This window comes from Mobula birostris, chromosome 11 (genome assembly GCF_030028105.1).
Source record: "Mobula birostris isolate sMobBir1 chromosome 11, sMobBir1.hap1, whole genome shotgun sequence".
Classification (NCBI taxonomy): Eukaryota; Metazoa; Chordata; class Chondrichthyes; order Myliobatiformes; family Myliobatidae; genus Mobula; species Mobula birostris.
This window is the reverse complement of record NC_092380.1, coordinates 116147463-116166223: the sequence shown is the minus strand read 5'-3', so window position 1 is coordinate 116166223 and position 18761 is coordinate 116147463. Positions and strand designations below refer to the sequence as shown.

General features: G+C 44.9%; 1 protein-coding gene across 2 annotated transcripts in view; it reads left to right on the top strand.

The window, feature by feature from the left end:
- Positions 1–17781, top strand: part of LOC140205336 (deformed epidermal autoregulatory factor 1 homolog) — a 110443-nt gene extending 92662 nt beyond the window's left edge. For both annotated transcript variants that reach the window (XM_072272924.1, XM_072272925.1), the window contains exons 13-14: positions 8720–8809; positions 13119–17781. In XM_072272924.1, the coding sequence (XP_072129025.1) occupies positions 8720–8809; positions 13119–13202 (174 nt within the window). In that variant the 3' untranslated portion in view covers positions 13203–17781. The remainder of the gene's footprint in view (positions 1–8719; positions 8810–13118) is intronic.
- The last annotated feature ends 980 nt before the right edge of the window (positions 17782–18761 follow it).

The window sequence follows — 18761 nt, the reverse complement described above, 5'->3', positions numbered from 1 at the left end:
TGTCCACAGAATCGCCTGTCTGACCCCCCTAACTCTAGAGTCCCCTATTACTGCTGCCATCCTCTTCCTATCCCTACCCTTCTGAGCCACAGGGCCAGACTCTGTGCTGGAGGCACAGCCACTGTTGCTTCCCCCAGGTAGGCCATTTCCCCCCCCCCCCCCCCCCAACAGTACTCAGTCAGGAGTACTTATTGTTCAGGGGGACAGCCACAGGAGTACTCTGTAGTATCTGACTCCTGCCCTTCCCTCTCCTGACTGTTACCCACTTCTCTGTCTCCCCAGGCCCCGGTGTGTCTACTTGCCTGTAGCTCTTCTCCGTTACCTCCTCACTTTCCCTGACTAGATGAAGGTCATCGAGCTGCATCTCCAGTTCCCTAACGTGCTCCCTAGAGAGCTGCAGCTGGAGGCACCTGGCGCAGATGTGGCTGTCTGGGAGGCTGGGAGTCTCCCAGATGTCCCACATCTGACACTGAGCACAGAACACTGGCCTCACATGCATTCTTCTTGTGTGTATTCCACATAGGCAACGTACCTCTCGTCGACCCATTATTGCTGAAGCCCCATTGAGCCAAAGCCTTCCTACTCTGTCGCCTGCTCCTCCGACGCCTGCTCTCATTGTATTGAAAGGACAGGGAGGAAGGCAGACGGGGCCAGGTTTCTCTGTTGGTAAAATATGAAATCAAATCATCAGAAAGAGGTGACATAGGGTTGGAAGAGGTTGAGTCATTATGGATAGAGCTAAGGAACTACAAGGATAAAGAGATCTTGATGGTAGTAGTGTACAGACCCTCAAGCAGTAGTAAGGATGTGGCCTACAAATTGCAACAGGAGATAGAAAATGCATGACAAAAGTGCATGTTACAGCAGTCATGGGGTACTTCAATATGCAGGTAGATGGGAAAATTGGGTTGGTGCTGGATTAAAGGAGGGGGAAATTCTAGATTGCCTACAAGATAGCTTTTTAGAGCAGCTCGTGGTTGAGCCCACTAGAGGATCAGCTATTCTGGATTGGGTGTTGTGCAATGAACCAGAATTGATTAGAGAGTTTAAGGTAAAAGAACTCTGAGGGGAAAGTGATTATAAAATGGTCAAATTCACCCTGAAATTTGAGAAGGAGAAGCTAAAGTCAGAGTAAAGGGAATTACAGAGACATGAGAGAAAAGTTGGCCAGAATTAATCAGAAAATAACACTGGCAGAGATGATGGTAGAGTAGCAATGGCTAGAATTTCTGGAGGCAATTCCGAAGGCACAGGATATTTACAGTGCATGCAAAGGTTTGAGCACCCTGGTCAAAATTTCTGTTACTGTGCATAGTTAAGTGAGTAGAAGATGAAATGATCTGCAAAAGTTATAAAGTTAAAGATGAAACATTCTTTTCAACATTTTTAAGCAAGATTAGTGTATTATTTTTGTTTTGTACAATTTTACAGTGAAAAAAAGGAAAGGAGCACCATGGAAAAGTTTGGGCACCCGAAGAGATTTGAGCTCTCAGATAACTTTTACCAAGGTCTCAGACCTTAATTGGCTTGTTAGGGCTATGGCTTGTTCACAGTCATCATTAGGAAAGGCCAGGATATGCAAATTTCAAAGCTTTATAAATACCCTGACTCCTCAAACATTGTTCCAACAATCAGCAGCCATGGGCTCCTCTAAGCAGCTGCCTAGCACTCTGAAAATTAAAATAATTGATGCCCACAAAGCAGGAGAAGGCTGTAAGAAGATAGCAAAGCGTTTTCAGGTAGCCGTTTCCTCAGTTGGTAATGTAATTAGAGAAGATGGCGGCACGACGCAGTTTGCACGGCCACGCCGGTGAAAGATATCTGTAATCTTTCAAGTAGGGTGCTGTGCACAATTCTGATTTGACTGAGACAGACGTGAGAGAACGGAGGAACATCTGGAGAAACTTCTGAAATGCCTTTTTCGCTGCCCCTGTTACTGTGTGATCCTGAAGGCCCCGAATCCTTGACTTTGCTTGTTGCTCGGTGGCCGGGATGGGGTCGAAGCGCTGGGCAGAGATGGTGCTCGGTGCTCGGTGTCGAAGGGCTGGTCGGAGGCTCGACCTGGACGGATGGACTCAGAGTTGGCTGGGGTTGGATGCTTCCAATGCATCGACAGTTGTCGGTGCCTGGAGGTTTATGGCAGAGAGAGTTTCTCCCTTCTGCCGCTTGCTATCGGGGACTATCGGGAGTCGATCGGAACTTTGAGACTTCTTTTTAACCGTTCCCATGGTCTGTTCTTTATCAAATTATGGTATTGCTTTGCACTGCTGTAACTATATGTTATAATTATGTGGTCTTGTCAGTGTTAGTCTTTGGTTTGTCCTTTTTTTTTGTGATATCACTCTGGAGGAACATTGTATCATTTCTTAATGCATGCATGCATGCATTTCTAAATGACAATAAACGAGGACTGAGTGTCCTCATAATCTAAAAATTATGAAATGGCAGTTAACAGGAACGGTGGAGGTCAAGTTGAGGTCTAGAAGACTAAGAAAACTTTTCAAGAGAACTGCTCATAGGATTGCTAGAAAGGCAAATCAAGATCCCCGTTTGACTGCAGAAGACCTTCATGAAGATTTAGTAGACTCTGGAGTAGTGGTGCACTGTTCTACTGTGCAGCGACACCTGCACAAATATGACCTTCATGGAAGAGTCATCAGAAGGAAACCTTCTTGCGTCCTCACCACAAAATTCAGCGTCAGAAGTTTGCAGAGGAACATCTAAACAAGCCTGATGCATTTTGGAAACAAGTCCTGTGGACTGATGAAGTTAAAATAGAACTTTTTGATCGCAATAAGCAAAGGTCTGTTTGGAGAAAAAAGGATGCAGAATTTCATGAAAAGAACACCTCTCCAACTGTTAAGCACGGGGGTGGATCGATCATGCTTTGGGCTTGTGTTGCAGCCAGCAGCACGGGGAACACTTCACTGATAGATGGAAGAATGAGTTCAATTAAATACCAGCAAATTCTGGAAGCAAACATCACACCATCTGTAAAAAAGCCGAAGATGAAAAGAAGATGGCTTCTACAACAGGATAATGATCCTAAACACACCTCAAAATCCACAATGGACTACCTCATGAGGCACAAGCTGAAGGTTTTACCATGGCCCTCACAGTCTCCCGACCTAAACATCATCGAAAATCTGTGGATAGACCTCAAAAGAGCAGTGCATGCAAGACGGCCCAAGAACCTCACAGGACGAGAAGCTTTTTGCAAGGAAGAATGGGCGAAAATCCTCCAAACAAGAATTGAAAGACTCTTAGCTGGCTACAGAAAGCGTTTACAAGCTGTGATACTTGCCAAAGGGGGTGTTACTAAGTACTGACCATGCAGGGTGCCCAAACTTTTGCTTCAGGCTCTTTTCCTTGTTTGTTATTTTGAAACTGTAAAAGATGGAAATATAAAAGTAATCTTGCTTAAAATATTAAAGAAATGTGTCATCTTTATCTTTATGCCTTTTGGAAATCAGGTCATCTTTTATTTGCTTAGCTATTCACAGTAACAGAAATTTTGACTAGGGGTGCCCAAACTTTTGCATGCCACTGTACATCCCAAAGAGGAAGAAGTATTCTAAAGGAAAGACGACACAACTGTTGCTAACAAGAGAAGTCAGAGCCAACATAAAAGCCAAAGAGAGGGCATATAATAGAGCAGAGATTAGTGGGAATTTAGAGGATTGGGAAGCTTTTAAAAGCCAATAGAAGGCAACCAGAAACGTCATTAAGAAAGTAAAGATGGCATATGAAAGTAAGCTAGCCAATAATATTAAAGAGGATACTAAAAGGATTCCGATGACCCAATCGGCGGGAGCAGGCCACAGCAATGACGTTTCTCGCAGGTCAGTGATGCTTGTTTAAAAGTACAGGAGGGAGAGGCAGGGCAGCCATTGTAGGGAGTAGGCCAGTGGTGAGAGTAGAGTGTTAGACTTTGGCTCAAAGGGGGCATTGGCTCTGGGTAGGCTTCTGTTAAGGTTCTTTTTTTTTCTGTTAACGTACGTAATGCAGCAAATGGCAGTTGTGTGTTCTTCATGCTGGAGGTTGGAGTGCTGGGAGAACCAGGGAACTACATCTGCATGAAGTGCATCCGGCTGCAACTCCATGAAAACCATGTTAGGGATCTGGAGAGTGAGGAGGTAATTGATCAGAGTTGCAGGGAACTAGTCACCCCGAAGCTGCAGGAGACGAGTAGCTGGGTGGCTGTCAGGAGAAATGGAAATGTGAATAGGCAGGTAGTGCAGAGCACCCCTGTGGCCATTCCCCTCAAAAATAAGTATACCGTTTTGGATACTGCTGTGGGAGGATGATCTCCCAGGGAATACCACGGAGACCGGTGTACTGGCACTGAGCGTGGGTCCGTGATGCAGAAGGGAAAGAGGGAGAAGAGGGGAGTGGTAGTGATAGGGGCTTAATAGTCAGAGGAACAGACAGGAGATTCTGTAGATGCCAACAGGACACCCGAATGGTATGTTACTTCCCAGGGTCATGGACGTCTCAGATCGCATCCACAACATTTTGGAGAGGGAGAGAGAGCAGCCAGATGTCTTGGTACATATTGGTACAAATTACATAGGAAGGAAAAGCAATGAGATCCTGAAAGGAGAATTTAGAGAGCTGGGTAGAAAGCTGAGAAGCAGGACCTCCTGGGCAGTAATTTCTGGATTGCTGCCAGTGCCATGTGTCAGTGAGGGTAGAAACAGGATGATTTGGCAGATAAATGTGTGGCTGAGAAGCTGGTGCAGGGGGCAGGGCTTCAGGTTCTTGGATCATTGGGATCTCTTCTGGGGGAGGTATGACCTGTTCAAAAGTGACGGGTTGAACCTGAACCCGAAGGGGACCAATATTCTCACAGGCAGGTTTGTTAGAGCTGTTGGAGAGTGTTTAAGCTAATTTGGTAGGGGGGTGGGAAACAGAGTGAAGGGAGAGGATAGACAGATAGTGGAAAAACAAAGATAGCATACAGTCAGACTGTCAGGAAGGGCAGGCAGATGATAGGACATCATTGCAGCCAGCAGGGTGAGTATCAGTGCATTAGGGATGCAGAATCAAAAAGGGTAGCAAATACAGTACTCAAAGAGTCATGTCTCAATGCATGGAGCATAAGAAATAAGGTGGATGATCTTGTTGCAATATTACAGATTGCCAGGTATGATGTTGTAGCCATCACTGAATCGTGGCTGCAGGATGGTTGTGATTGGGAGCAATATGTCCAGGGTTACACATTCTATCGGAGGGATAGGACAGTAGGCAGAGGGGGTTGTGTAGCTCTGCTGGTAAAGAATGGAATCAAATCAATAGATAGATGTGACATAGGATCGGAAGATGTTGAATCCTTGTGGGTTGAATTAAAAAACTGCAAGGGTAAAAGGACCCTGATGGCAGTTATATACAGGTCTCCCAACAGTAGTTGGGATGTGGACTACAGATTACAAGAGAAAATAGAAAAGGCATGTCAAAAGAGCAATGTTATGATTGTCATGGGAGATTTCAACATGCAGGTTGACTGGAAAAATGAGGCTGGAAATGGATCTCAAGAAAGTGAGTTTGTTGAATGCCTAAGAGGTTGCTTCTTAGAGCAGTTTGTCATTGTGCTTTCTAGGGCATCAGCTATGCTGGATTGGGTGTTATATAATGAACCGGGGGTGATTTGGGAGCTTAAGGTAAGAGAACCCTTAGGAGCCAGTGATCACAATATGATTGAGTTCAACTTTAAATTTGATAGGGAGAGAGTAAAGTCTGATGTAGCAGTATTTCAGTGGAGTAAAGGAAATTACAGTGGTATGAGAGAGGAGTTGGCCGAAGTATATTGGAAGGAGATACTGGCAGGGATGACAGCAGAGCAGCAATAGTGTGATTTTCTGGGAAAAATGAGTAAAGTGCAGGATAAAAGTAATCCAAAAATGAAGAAATACTCAAATGCCAAAATAGCACAACCACGGCCGTTAAGCGAAGTCAAACCTAATGTAAAAGCAAAAGAGAGGGCATATAACAAAGCAAAAATTAGTGGGAAGATAGAGGACTGGGAAGGTTTTAAAACCCTATAGAGAGCAACTAAAAGAATCATTAGGAGGGAAAAGAAGAAATATGAAAGTAAGCTAGCAAACAATATCAAAGTGGGTAATAAAGCTTTTTCAAGTATGTAAAAAATAAAAGAGAGATGAGAGTGAATATAGGAATGCTAGAAAATACCAGAGAAATAATTACACGGGCCAAGGAGATGGCAGATGAGCTAAATGAGTATTTTGCATCAGTTTTCACTGTGAAAGACACTAGCAGTGTGCCAGATGTTGAAGGGTGTGAGGGAAGAGAAGTGAGTGCAGTTACTATTACAAGGGAGAAGGTGCTCAAAAGCTGAAAGACCTAAGGGTACATAAGTCACTCAGACCAGATGAACTGCACCTAGGGTTCTGAAAGAGGTAGCAGTAGAGTAATGAACTTCCAAGAATCATTGGACTCTGGCATGGCGCCAGAGGACTGGAAAATTGCAAATGTCGCTCCACTCTTTAAGAAAGGAGGGAGGCAGCAGAAAATAAATTATAGACCAGTTAGCCTGACCTCAGTGGTTGGGGAGATGTTGGGAATCAGTTGTTAAGGATGAGATTATTGAGTACTTGGAGACACAGGACAAGATAGGACAAAGTTGGCATGGTTTCAATCTGGGAAAATCTTGCCTGACGAACCTGTTGGAATTCTTTGAAGAGATTACAAGTAGGATAGACAAAGGGGATGCGGTGGATGTTGTATGTTTGGACTTTCAGAAGGCCTTTGACAAGGTGCCACGCATGAGGCTGCTTACCAAGTTAAGAGCCCATGGTATTGCAAGAAAGTTACTGGCATAGTTAGAGCATTGGCTGATTGGTAGGAGGCAGCGAGTGGGAATATAAGGATCCTTTTCTGGTTGGCTGCCAGTGAGTAGTGGAGTTCCACAGGGGTCGGTGTTAGTACCGTTTCTTTTTATGCTGTATATCAATGATTTAGATGATGGAATAGATTGCTTTGTTGCCAAGTTTGCAGATGATACGAAGATTGGTGGAGGGGCAGGTAGTGTTGAGGAAACAGGTAGGCTGCGGAAGGACTTAGATTCGGAGAATGGGCAAGAAAATGGCAAATGAAATATAATGTTGGAGAATACATAATTATGCATTTTAGTAGTATAAATAAATGTACAGACTCTTTTCTAAACAGGGAGAAATTCTTCAAGATGGGAGAAAAGCAGAAGAAGGAAAACTATAGGCCAGTTAGTCTGACCTGAGTAATTGGGCAGATATTGGAGTCAGTTATTAAAGGTGAGGTGTCAGGGTACTTGGAGACACATGATAAGACAGACTGTATTCAGTGTAGTTACCTGACAAATCTGCTGGAATTCTTTGAAGAAATAACAAGCAGGATAGAGAAAGGAGAATCGATTGATGTTGTATATTTGGATTTTTGGAAGGCCTTTGACAAGGTGCCACACATAAGGCTGGCTGCTTAACAAGCTGCAAGCTCATGTTATTACAGGAAAGATTGTAGCGTGGATAAAGCTGTGGCTGATTGGCAGGAGGCAAAGAGCGAGAGTAAAGCGAGCCATTTTATTCTGGCTGCCAATGACTAGTGGTGTTCCACAGGGGTCTGTGTTGGGACTGATTTATTTTACATTATATCTCAATGATTTGGATGATGGAATTGATGGCTTTGTTACAAAGTTTGCAAACAATATGAAGATCAGTGGAGGGGCAGGTCGTTTTGAGGAAGTAGAGAGGCTACAGAAGAACTTAGACTGATTAGGAGAATTGGCAAAGAAATGGCAGATGGAATACAGTGTATGGTCATGCACTTTGGTAGAAAAATGAAAGGGTTGACTATTTTCTAAATAGGGAGAAAATACAATAAACTGTGGTACAAAGGGACTTGGGAGTCCTTGTGCAGATTCCCTAAAGATTAATTTGCAGGTTGAATCTTTGGTGAGGAAAGCAAGTGCAATGTTAGCATTCATTTCAAGAGGACTAGAATATAAAAGTAAGGATGGAATGTTGAAAATTTATAAAGCACAGGTGAGGCCTCACTTGGAGTATTGTGAGCAGGTTTGGCCCCTTATCTTAGAAAGGATGTACTGAAACTAAAGAGGATTCAAAGGACATTCACGAAAATGATTCCAGGATTGAATGGCTTGTCATATGAAGCGTATCTGATGGCTCTGGGCCTATGTTCGCTAGAATTTAGAAGAATGAGGGGTGACCTAATTGAAACCTGTTTAATGTTGAAAGGCCTTGATCGAGTGGCTGTGGAAAGGATGTTTCCAATAGTAGGAGAGTCTAAGACCAGAGTTTGCAGCCTCAGAGGTCCATTTAGAACAGAGGTGAGGAGGAAATTCTTCAGCCAGGGGGTGGTGAATCTGTGGAATTCTTTGCCACAGGCAGCTGTGTAGGCCAAGTCTTTATGTATATTCAATGTAGAAGTTGACAGGTTCTTGATTGGTCAGGACATGCAGGGACACAGGGAGAAGGCAGGAGATTGGGGTTAAGAGGAAAATTTGATCAACCTTGATGAAATGGCGGAGTAAACTCAGTGGGCCAGACGGCCTAATTCTGCTCCTGTATCTTATGGTCTTACTCTCTGCCTATTTATATCCTTGATAACATAAATAGTTTTGAAATATATCAATTTGGACCAAACGTAGAAAGCAGAAGTTTCCCAGGAGTGTGTGTAACCTGTCATTTTCCCTGTGGGTTATTTACAGCGAACATGTGTGAACTGTGGCCGTGAAGCAATGAATGAATGTACCGGATGTCACAAGGTCCATTACTGCTCAACGTTCTGCCAGCGAAAGGTGAGCCAGAAGACTCCAGAGCCTCTCCCTGCCATAGCCGTTCAAAGAGGGAATGCTTTGCATTGTTCTGGGGAAAGGGCCAGGGAATGGGGATGATGGCCCTGAGCTCAGGGAACAGACACAGGCTCCGGATCTGATGTAACAAAAAAACCTGGCAAAAGATAAAGAATGCAATAATAATAATAATACAGCACACATAAATACAAATACATAAGATGGCTTATATACATAGATTGATTGTGTGTCCATAAAGTGACACTGGGCTGTACATAAGGTGACTGACGGGAAATAATAAAGTAGTGAGGCGACACTTCACCTGTGAGTCTGTTGGGGTCATATACTGTGTTCGGTGCTCCCAGTGTGGTCTCCTGTATATCGGTGAAACGCGAAGTAGATTGCGAGACCGCTTCGCTGAACATCTACGCTCCATCCGCCAGAACAAGCTGGATCTCCCAGTGGTCACCCATTTTAATTCCACTTCCCATTCTCATTCCAATATGTTCATCCATGGCCTCCTCCACTGTTGGGATAAGGCCACACTTAGGTTGGAAGAACAACACCTTATATTCCGTTTGGGTAGCCTCCAACCTGATGGCATGAACATCGACTTCTCTAACTTCCGCTAATGCCCCACCCCGCTTCACCATTTCCCATCGCCTTGTCTCTCTGTCATGTTATCTCCTTGCCCGCCCATCACCTCCCTCTGGCGCTTCTCCACCTCCCCCCCCACCCCCCCATGGCCTTCTTTTACCAATCAACTTCCCAGTTCTTTGCTTCATCCCTGCCCCTCCAAGTTTCACCTATCGCCTGGTGCCTCTCTCTCTCCTCCCCCCTCCCCCCACCTTTCAAATCTTCTCCTCAGCTTTTTCTCACCAGTCCTGCTGAAGGGTTTCAGCTTGAAACGTTGACTGTGCTTTTTACCACAGATGCTGACTGGTCTGTTGAGTTCCTCCAGCATTTTGTGTATGTTGCTAGTGGTGAAGTTAATGGGTGGAGGTATTGATCAGCCTTACTGCTTGGGGAAAGGAACTATTTTTGAGTCTGGTGGTCCTGGTGTGGTGCTAAGTGGCTTTCTCCCTGATGGGAGTGGGACAAACAGTCCATGAGCAGAGTGGGTGGGATCCTTCATGATGTTACTGGCCCTTTTCTGGCACCTTTCTGTATATATGTCCCTGATGGTAGGTAGGCTGGTGCCAATGATGCTTTGGGCAGTTTTGACTACCCGTTGTAGAGCCCGTCTGTCGCAATGCAGTTTCCGTACCATGCAGTGATGTGGCTTGTTGGGATGCTCTGTACTGTACATCTGTAGAATGACACGAGTACAGATGTACAAAGCCTAGCTCCCTTCAGCCTCCTCAGAAAATAGAGGCATTGGTGAGCTTTTTTAACTGTGTAGGATATGCCTGGGACCATGAGAGCTTGTGTGTGACCATGAGAATTTGTGTGTGAGTTTGAAACTGCTCACAGTTCACCAGAATTACCAACAGTTTCCTCAGGTGTTTCAGTTTCCCACTGCTGTGCCTGACAAGAAAGCACTCCTCTGAGGGTGTAGCACCCTGCCCAGTGAGGGCCAACATTGACCACTGGATACTGCTCCCCCTCTGAGGGTGTAGCACCCTGCCCAGTGTGGACCAACGCCAACAATGACCATTGGAAACTGCACCCCCTTTGAGGGTGTAACACCCACCCAATGAGGGCCAATGCCAATGTTAACCATTGTGGTTTGGCAAAATCGATCTGAATATCTGCTCAGGCATTTCCTGGTGCTTCGTTCTGAACCTTACACCTGGCTGTTATCTTGGACATTTTTTGGGGAAATCTTCCCTCCACAGACGCCCATTCTCATGGATGGGCAACCCAAAACAGCCTAGTTCTACCTCCTCCCCTGATCCACAGGCTGGCAGACCCACTGAGCCTCCTCTCGGCCTGTCCGTTTCCACTGACATACCTGGTACCTTTGACTTGCTCTGAAAGTATCTTCGCCCCATCATTTACTCCGGATGTCCAGTTTTTGTAGCTCTATCCACATTAGTAATCCGGGAGCCCCACAGATTGGAGGAACAACAGCTCATATTCTGTCCAGGTAGCCTCCACCCTGATGGCATAAACATTGCTTCTCCAGCTTCTAGTAATTCCCCCCCGCCCCCTTCCATATACAATTACCCACTCTGGCAACCCCCTTAGCTCTTCTCCTAGCACCTCTAGTGGCCTGCACCTTCCGTAACTCCCATGGTCCACTCTCCCCTCCTATCAGATTCTTTCTTCTCTAGCCCTTTACATTTTCACTTATCCTCCCAGCTTCTTACTTCACCCCCCCCAACCCCACCCACACACACCTGGCTTCACCCACCCCCTCCTAGCTTCTGCTCTTCCATTCCCCTCCCAGCTTTTTGTTCTGGCATCTTCACCATTCCTTTCCAGTCCTGGTGAAGAGTCTTGGCCCGAAGCATTGACTGTTTATTCATTTCCATAGATGCTGCCTGACCTGCTGAGTTCCTCCTGCATTTTGTATGTGTTGTTCTGGATTTCTGTCATCGGCAGAATCTCTTGTATTTATGATCTGGAAGCTTATCTCCTCTGTCTTGAACAGGCCAGAGCGTCTCTCTCCTGCCTGGGTTCAGCTTGTTCTTACATTGAACAACTTGCCTTCAGCTATACTCCGTACCACTCAGTCTGGTGACTTCATATCACGCATGGACCCACGTTCTGCCTGCCCCCTTCAATGGATGTGTGGAGCATTCCCTGTTTCACTCCTATTCATGACTCTCCCTTCTGTCTCCTTTACTTTAGGGCAGCATTATTGCTGCTTCCTGCAATCACCCAGAACTCTCACTTTGTTACCCCCTTACACCCTGCTCTCACTTACACATGGAAACTATTTGCCTTTCTGCTTTCTTGGCATCTCTGCCTCCATTTCAGTGACTGAAGCCCATTATGAGATCATTGACTACCCTCCCATAGTTATTGTGATTACACTTCCTGTTATACTGCTTCCTGTAAAAAAAATGTTCCATTTCTCTGCATCTCAGTCTCCACAATATCTGCTGTCATGAAGAAATTTTCCACAGATTGCCTTTAAGATGCCTTCCTTTTTCCTAACTGTGGCTTCTCTTCCACATAGACTCAATTTTCTAATCACAAGCGGAACAAGGTTTTCCCCTTCCCTTCCCCTTTACTTGACCACCCTTCTCCTTCAACAGATCTTCCTCCATAATTTCCACTTCCTTTAGGATATCCCTTCCCTCTCAGTGTTCCTGCGTAGACTGTTCACTCTATGATCCGCAGGTCCATTCTTTAACATCTACTCCTCTTCTCGTGGCACCATCCCTTGCAATGTGAGAGACTCCACTTTCCTCTTACATCTTCACTCTCCATTGTCCAGCAAGCCATACAGGCCTTCCCGGGCAGTAGCAATTGCCTGGCACTGGCATGACCTGAGTTCCTCTGCATTACAGAAACTAAATGCAGATTGAGTAACTGCTTTGCACAGCTCCCAAATTCAATCCACAATACAACCTGGAACCTCCATTCACTTCAACTCTCCTCTCCACTCCCACTCTGCCCTCACTACATTGCTTCAGTGATGGTCAACTTAAGTTTAAGGCACAGCATCTCATCTTCCTTCTGTGTAAAAAAAAACTCTGATATCCCCTGTATACTTTTGTCCAATCCCTTAAAATTCATTGTAGTCATCAAGGTCTCTCTTCTACCCATCGGAGATATTTATCAGGAGCGCTGTGTTTGCAGGGCCTTTGGCATCGTAAGTGATCCCTCCCATCCATCCAACAATCTCTTTGAACCCCTACCATTAGGACAATGGCTGCTAGGATGGGAAACAACTCCTTTCCTCAGGCCGTGAGACTACTGAACTCCCTGCCACCACCCAGGTGTTATCCCATATGAAGCGTCAGTAGCATTATACTGTTTAAGGTAACTTATCTTTACTTAAGATAACTTAAATTTACTTTTTAACTTGTGTCAAAAATGCATCTTAATATTTGTTAATGTATTTGTGGCAATATTACTTTGTGTTTTGTGTATGAGTTATATGTACAGTGTTGTGCATCTTGGTCTGGAAGAATGTTGTTTCTTTTGGCAGTGTACATGTGTACGGTTGAATGACAATAAAGTGAATTTGAACTTGATGATGCCCTCTTGTATCAGCCATTTCTGCCCTAGGAAAAAAGTTCCTGACTGTCCACTTGATCAGAGGCATTTATTTCCATTTGAATATGACTGAATTACATGATTTTCAAGCTTCTGCTGGTTAGAGATTGGTTTGTATCTGATTAAATGATTCTTGTTTCAGGATTGGAAGGACCACCAGCATGTGTGTGGGCAGGCAGAAGATGTGCAGGTGGCGGAAGTGGATGTGGACAAGGTGAAAGTTTGAGCACCCACAAGTTTATCCGTTGGTGAAGTTGATCCAGGGTGCTTGGACCAAGCTCTGGAATCGGAAAACGTCTGTGAACTATGTGGTGCAGATTAGCTTCAACGTCGGAAAAACACACTTAAAAGGCAGAAAATGCTCTGGGAGAGATGTGAGCCCGGAGCCCTGTTTCCCTATCTTAATCCAGGCCCTGGTCTTGAAAAGGACATGTTGCTGCTCGCTAATAGACACCAGCACGTGTGGGCTCCGCATGGAGCCTGCATTGACTTACAGCTGCACACATTAAACTTGGACAGATGGTGGGGAGGGTGTGTTTGTGCAAAGGACAGGGTCTGTTCTGATCACTGGTATTGGGGTGAGGGGATTGTTGCTGGGTGGGAGCCATGGAGAGGAGGCAAGAGGCACAGTTAGACCACGTTGTTGTGTGTGTTTTGTGATTGAGCTCAAAAATTACGTGGAGTGAAGCAGGTTCTGTGTCCGATATGGTGAGCAGACTCATGCAGGTGAGAGCACACTGCCAGCAGGTACATGGTGTCTTCCAGACTAGCTGAGTGTCCAAGCCCAAAGTCAAGCTGAAGAGCTGTGATTTTCAAACGCATTATAATCTAAATTCTCCATTTTTGTATTTATTGGAAGAAATTGAATCCTGTAGCAAATTACATTTAAATTCAAAAAGCTGCTTGTGGAAAACAAATCAGGAGCGGAGGAACGCAGTGTTTCTGAATGGTCGAGACTCACTCTGTCAGGAGCGGAGGAACGCAGTGTTTCTGAATGGGTTGAGACTCTCTACCAGGAGCGGAGGAACGCAGTGTTTCTGAATGAGTCGAAACTCACTCTGTCAGGAGCGGATTTAGGGGAATTTGCTCACTACCGATTAAATCTTTATGCTTAGCAGGATTAGTTTGAATTGATTTTTTTTTAAACTTAAGATTTTCTAATGCTTCGTGTGAGGAGCTGAGAACTTCACTTCGAGTAGCGCATCTCTGAGAGATTGAACAAAATTCCTCCTTTCCTGGAGACCAGAGCTGTTTTTCTCAGTACCTGTACTTGTAAATAAGGGTGACTTTTGGTGGGATGGGGGTGAATCCTGAATTAAACCCAGCCTGTTGTAATGTCCCCTCCCATCACTGTTACTTTTGATAAGAATAGGGTTCTTGAAGAACTTTTTACAGTTCCTTGTTGTACTGTTATCAAAATATTCTTGAATTTAAGTTATCTGTGTTTTCTTCTTGCAGAGCTGATCAGCAAATGAAGTTGTTCTGTAGAAGCCTCTTTGATAACCTATCACTCTAACAGGGATTGAGTTGCCATTCATACAGGGGGAGGTTCATTGGGTGTTTAACATGATTTGGGGGAGAAGAGGCTGTTTCCTCTACTTGGAAAGAAACAAAAACAAGAGGGGCATCAGTTTAAAATTTGACCATCAGCACATCCCCACACAGCAGTGGGAATCTGGTGAAACAAATAATCTGCTGGAAAAACTCAGCTGGTCAAGCAGTTTCTGCGAGGCAAAAGGAAGTATTAAGGTTTTGGTTCAAAACCTTGTATTCTGACTGCTTCCAGACGGTTGTTCGAGCTGAGGTAAGAAGGAAGATTGATGGATTTTTGTCTAAAGGTTTTAGCATTATAGAGCCAGGGCAGGAGAGTGGAGCTGGAGCACAGACTAGCAGTGGTCTAACAGATTGAGTTACCAAATGATCTTGCTCCTACACCCCAGGTGTGAATCTTTCACAAGACTACTGTAGAGAGAAGCCACCTGTACAACCAGCTGGAGAAGGTCACAAAGTGGCTGAGGAGAACGGAGGGATTGTGGAACTTGCTGAGGTTTAGTGTATTCGACATGTTTTTATCTGAGGACATGAGCACGGAAACCATAGCACAAGCTGCTGGTGGGGTGATACAGAGGGGACAAACCAAGGGTGCGTCTTACTCTGTGAGCAGTAGGATCTAGGAATACAGAACCATAATTCCTTGAAAGTAGTGTCACAGGTAGATAAGGTCATAGAGAAAGCTTTTGGCATATCTGCCTTTATAAATCGAAGTATTGAGTATAGGAGTTGGAATGTTATGTTGAAGCTGTACAAGACATTAGTGAGGCCCAGTATGGAGTATCGTGTGCAGTTTTGATCACCTACCTACAGGAAAAATGTCAGTAAGATTGAAAGAGTGCAGAGAAAATTTACAAGGATGTTGCTGGGACTTGAAGACCTGAGTTATGGGGAATTGTTGAATAGGTTCAGACTTCATTCCCTGGAGCACAGGAGAATGAGGGGAGATTTGACAGAGGTGTACAGAATTATGAGGGTTAATGCAAGCAGCCTTTTTTCCACTGAGGTTGGGTGAGACTATGCCTAGAGGTCATGGGCTTAGGGTGAAAGGTGGAATGTTTAAGGGGAACATGAGGGGGATAGTCATCGTTCAGCAGGTGTGGGAGTGTGGAAAAAGCTGCCTGCAGATTTCAACATTTAAGAGAAATTTTGATAGGTACATGAATGAGAGGGGTATGGAGAGCTCTGGTCTGAGTGCAGGTCAATAGGACTAAGCAGTTTATTAATTTGCTGTAGAGCATGTCATCTGCAGAAATTCTCTAATGACTCAGTAATAGTTGGGTTTATAAAGGGAGGATGGTAGGATGAATACAGGATCTTGGTGACTTTGCCAAATGGTGCAAGCTGAATCATCTGCAGCTCAACGTCAGTCAGACAAAGGAGATGGTGATGGACTTTAGAAAGACTAAGCCTGCACTGCTCCCTGTTACTATTGATGGTGAGGATGTGGATGTGATGAGGTCCTGCAAGTACTTGAGGATGCAGCTGGATGACAGACTTGAGTGGAGCACCAACACAGAGGCTGTGTACAAGAAGGGCCAGAGTCACCTCTACTTCCTGAGGAGACTGAGGTCCTTTGGAGTATGTAGGCCTCCCCCTCACATGTTCTGCTAGTCTGTTGTTTCCAGTACAGTCTTCTATGTGGTGGTGTGCTGGGACAATGACATCAACACGGGTGATGCCAACAGGCTCAGTAAACTGATTAGAAAGGCTGGCTCTGTTATTGGAGTCAAAATGGACACACTGGAGGCTGTGGTAGAACAAACGACACCACAGAAAATCCTGGCAATTCTGGACAACGTTTCTCACCCTCTGCATGCCACCTTGTCTGAACAGAGGAGCATTTTCAGTAGTAGACTAGGACAACTGCGCTGCTCCAAAGACCACAAAATGAGGTCATTCTTACTCTCGGCCATTAGGCTCTAGAATGAGTCAATCTACAGCTGGAGAAGTGATGACCCCCTCCTGTTAGACTGTTTGAGGTACAGTAACTTATTTTTCACTCTTTCTACTTCTCTTCTAATATTTATATCTGTGCACTTGTAATGCTACTTGACACTGTAATTTCCTTTGGGATCAATAAAGTATCTACTTACCTATCTGTTAGATGGGCTGTAGGGCCTGTGTCTGTGCTCTGGCACTCTATAACTCTGTGATTCTGTTTAGGAATGGAGCATGACCACTGTCATGTTTTTGCCCTGACATGATGCACAGGGTCTCACATGACCTAGTGGTCTCATGTCCCATTGATGTAGACTCGTTGTGTGTCTAGAGAAGACTAGATAGGGTGGATATGGAAAGTATGTTTCCTTTGGTGGGGGTATCCAGAATTAGATGGCACAGCCACAAAATTGAGCATGGGTCCCAGAACAGATTCTCGCAGAACTCCACTGGTCACTGACCTCCAGGGAGAACACACTCCATCTACAACCATCCTCTTCCCTTCTATGGGTAAGCTAATTCTGTTTCCACACAGACAAACTTCCCTGGATCCCTTGCCTCCTGACTTTCTGAATGAGCCTACTATGGGGAACCTTGTCTAATGCCTTACTAAAATCCTGAAACACCACATCCATTGAAATTCCCATACACCACATTCACTGCTCTTCCTTCGTTGAGCTCTATAGTTTTCACCAGTTAATCTTAATTAAATGGATGTGAAGTCTACAAGATTTACTCAAGATTCAAGTTTAATTGATTGTCCTATAACCTGGGAAGTTGGTATATTGGTGAATGGAGGGAGATCAGTTTTTCTAGACTGTGAATGGGGTGGTCGGTTACATATTCCACAGGTCCAGAGAGGTCAGTTATATTAGCAACCTGGGAGAGATCAGTTTTACTAGACTGTGAATGGGGTGGTCAGTTACACATTCTGCAGGTCCACCCTTGTCCAGAGAGATCGGTTATATTGACGAGGGAAGAGAGATGATTTTTATTGGACTGCGAATGAAGTGGTTAGTTACACATTCTGTAGGTCCACCCTCATCCAAGAAACTCAATACTGGATCAAGGAATTGGCAAAGATTATTTCTTCCAAAATCAGTGACTAATAGAAAACATGAAAACTCGTAAGCAAGGGTAGCTGCAGAGTGACCCATTATTGGGGTGGCATGGTAGCGTAGTTGTTGGCACAACACTTTGCAGTACCAGTGAGCCTGGTTTAATTCTCAATGCTGTTCATAGAAATTTATACCTTCTCCCTGTGATTGCAGGTGCTTCGGTTTTCTCCCAAAGTCCAGTGGTGTACTAGTTTGTAGGTCAGTTGGTCATTGTAAATTGTCCAGTGATTATGCTAGGATTAAATCGGGGGGGGGGGGGTTACTGGTAGCATGGCTCGAAGGTCTGGAAGGGCTTGTTCTGTGCTGTACAAAATAAAATTATCAACTCTGCTGAACGTCTACCATAATGACTGCTTGTGGTGAGATTCGGCCTCTTTACCTGTGAGCACTTGACCAATGTGCTGAACAGGAGATCCAGCAGCTAATTGGCCACATGCTCAGTGCTCTTGGACTGAAAGTCTCACGATGACATAAGACCATTAGACACAGGAGCAGGATGAGGCTCTGTCATTCCATCATGGCTGATTTATTATTCCTCTCAATCCCATTCTCCTGCCTTCTCCCCATAACCTTAGACACACTTACTAATCAAGAACCTATTAACTTCCACTTTAAATATACCCAATGACTTGGCCTCCATAGCTGTAAGTGGCAATGAATTCCACCATCTGGCTGAAGAAGTTCCTCCTCACCTCTGTTCTAAAAGGAAATTCTTGTTTTCTGAGGCTAAGCCTTCTGGTGCTTGACTCACCCACTATAGGGAACATCCTCTCCACTTCCATTCTACCAAGGCCTTTCAATGAGCTACCCCCCCCCCACCCCCTTCCAAACTCCAGTGCATATAGACCCAGGCCATCAAGCACTCATCAGAACATCAAATGCCTAAAAGCAAGGCCAATTTCTGTAGGTACCTGAAAGCTGAGATCCAACGGGAAAGCCTTTGAGCAGATGGGGTGTAGGGTGCAATGCTAATACAGCTTTGGGCATCGGAGTTCAGATTTCAATCCTGGTGTCCGCTGTAAGGAGTCTTTGTACATCTTTCCCATGGAATGTGTAAGTGTTCCCTGCATACTCCAGTTTCCTCCCACAGTCCAAAAACATAACAGGGAGGTTAATTGTAAATTGTCTTGTGATTAGGTTAGGGTTAAATCGGGCTGGTGTGGCTTGAAGGGCCT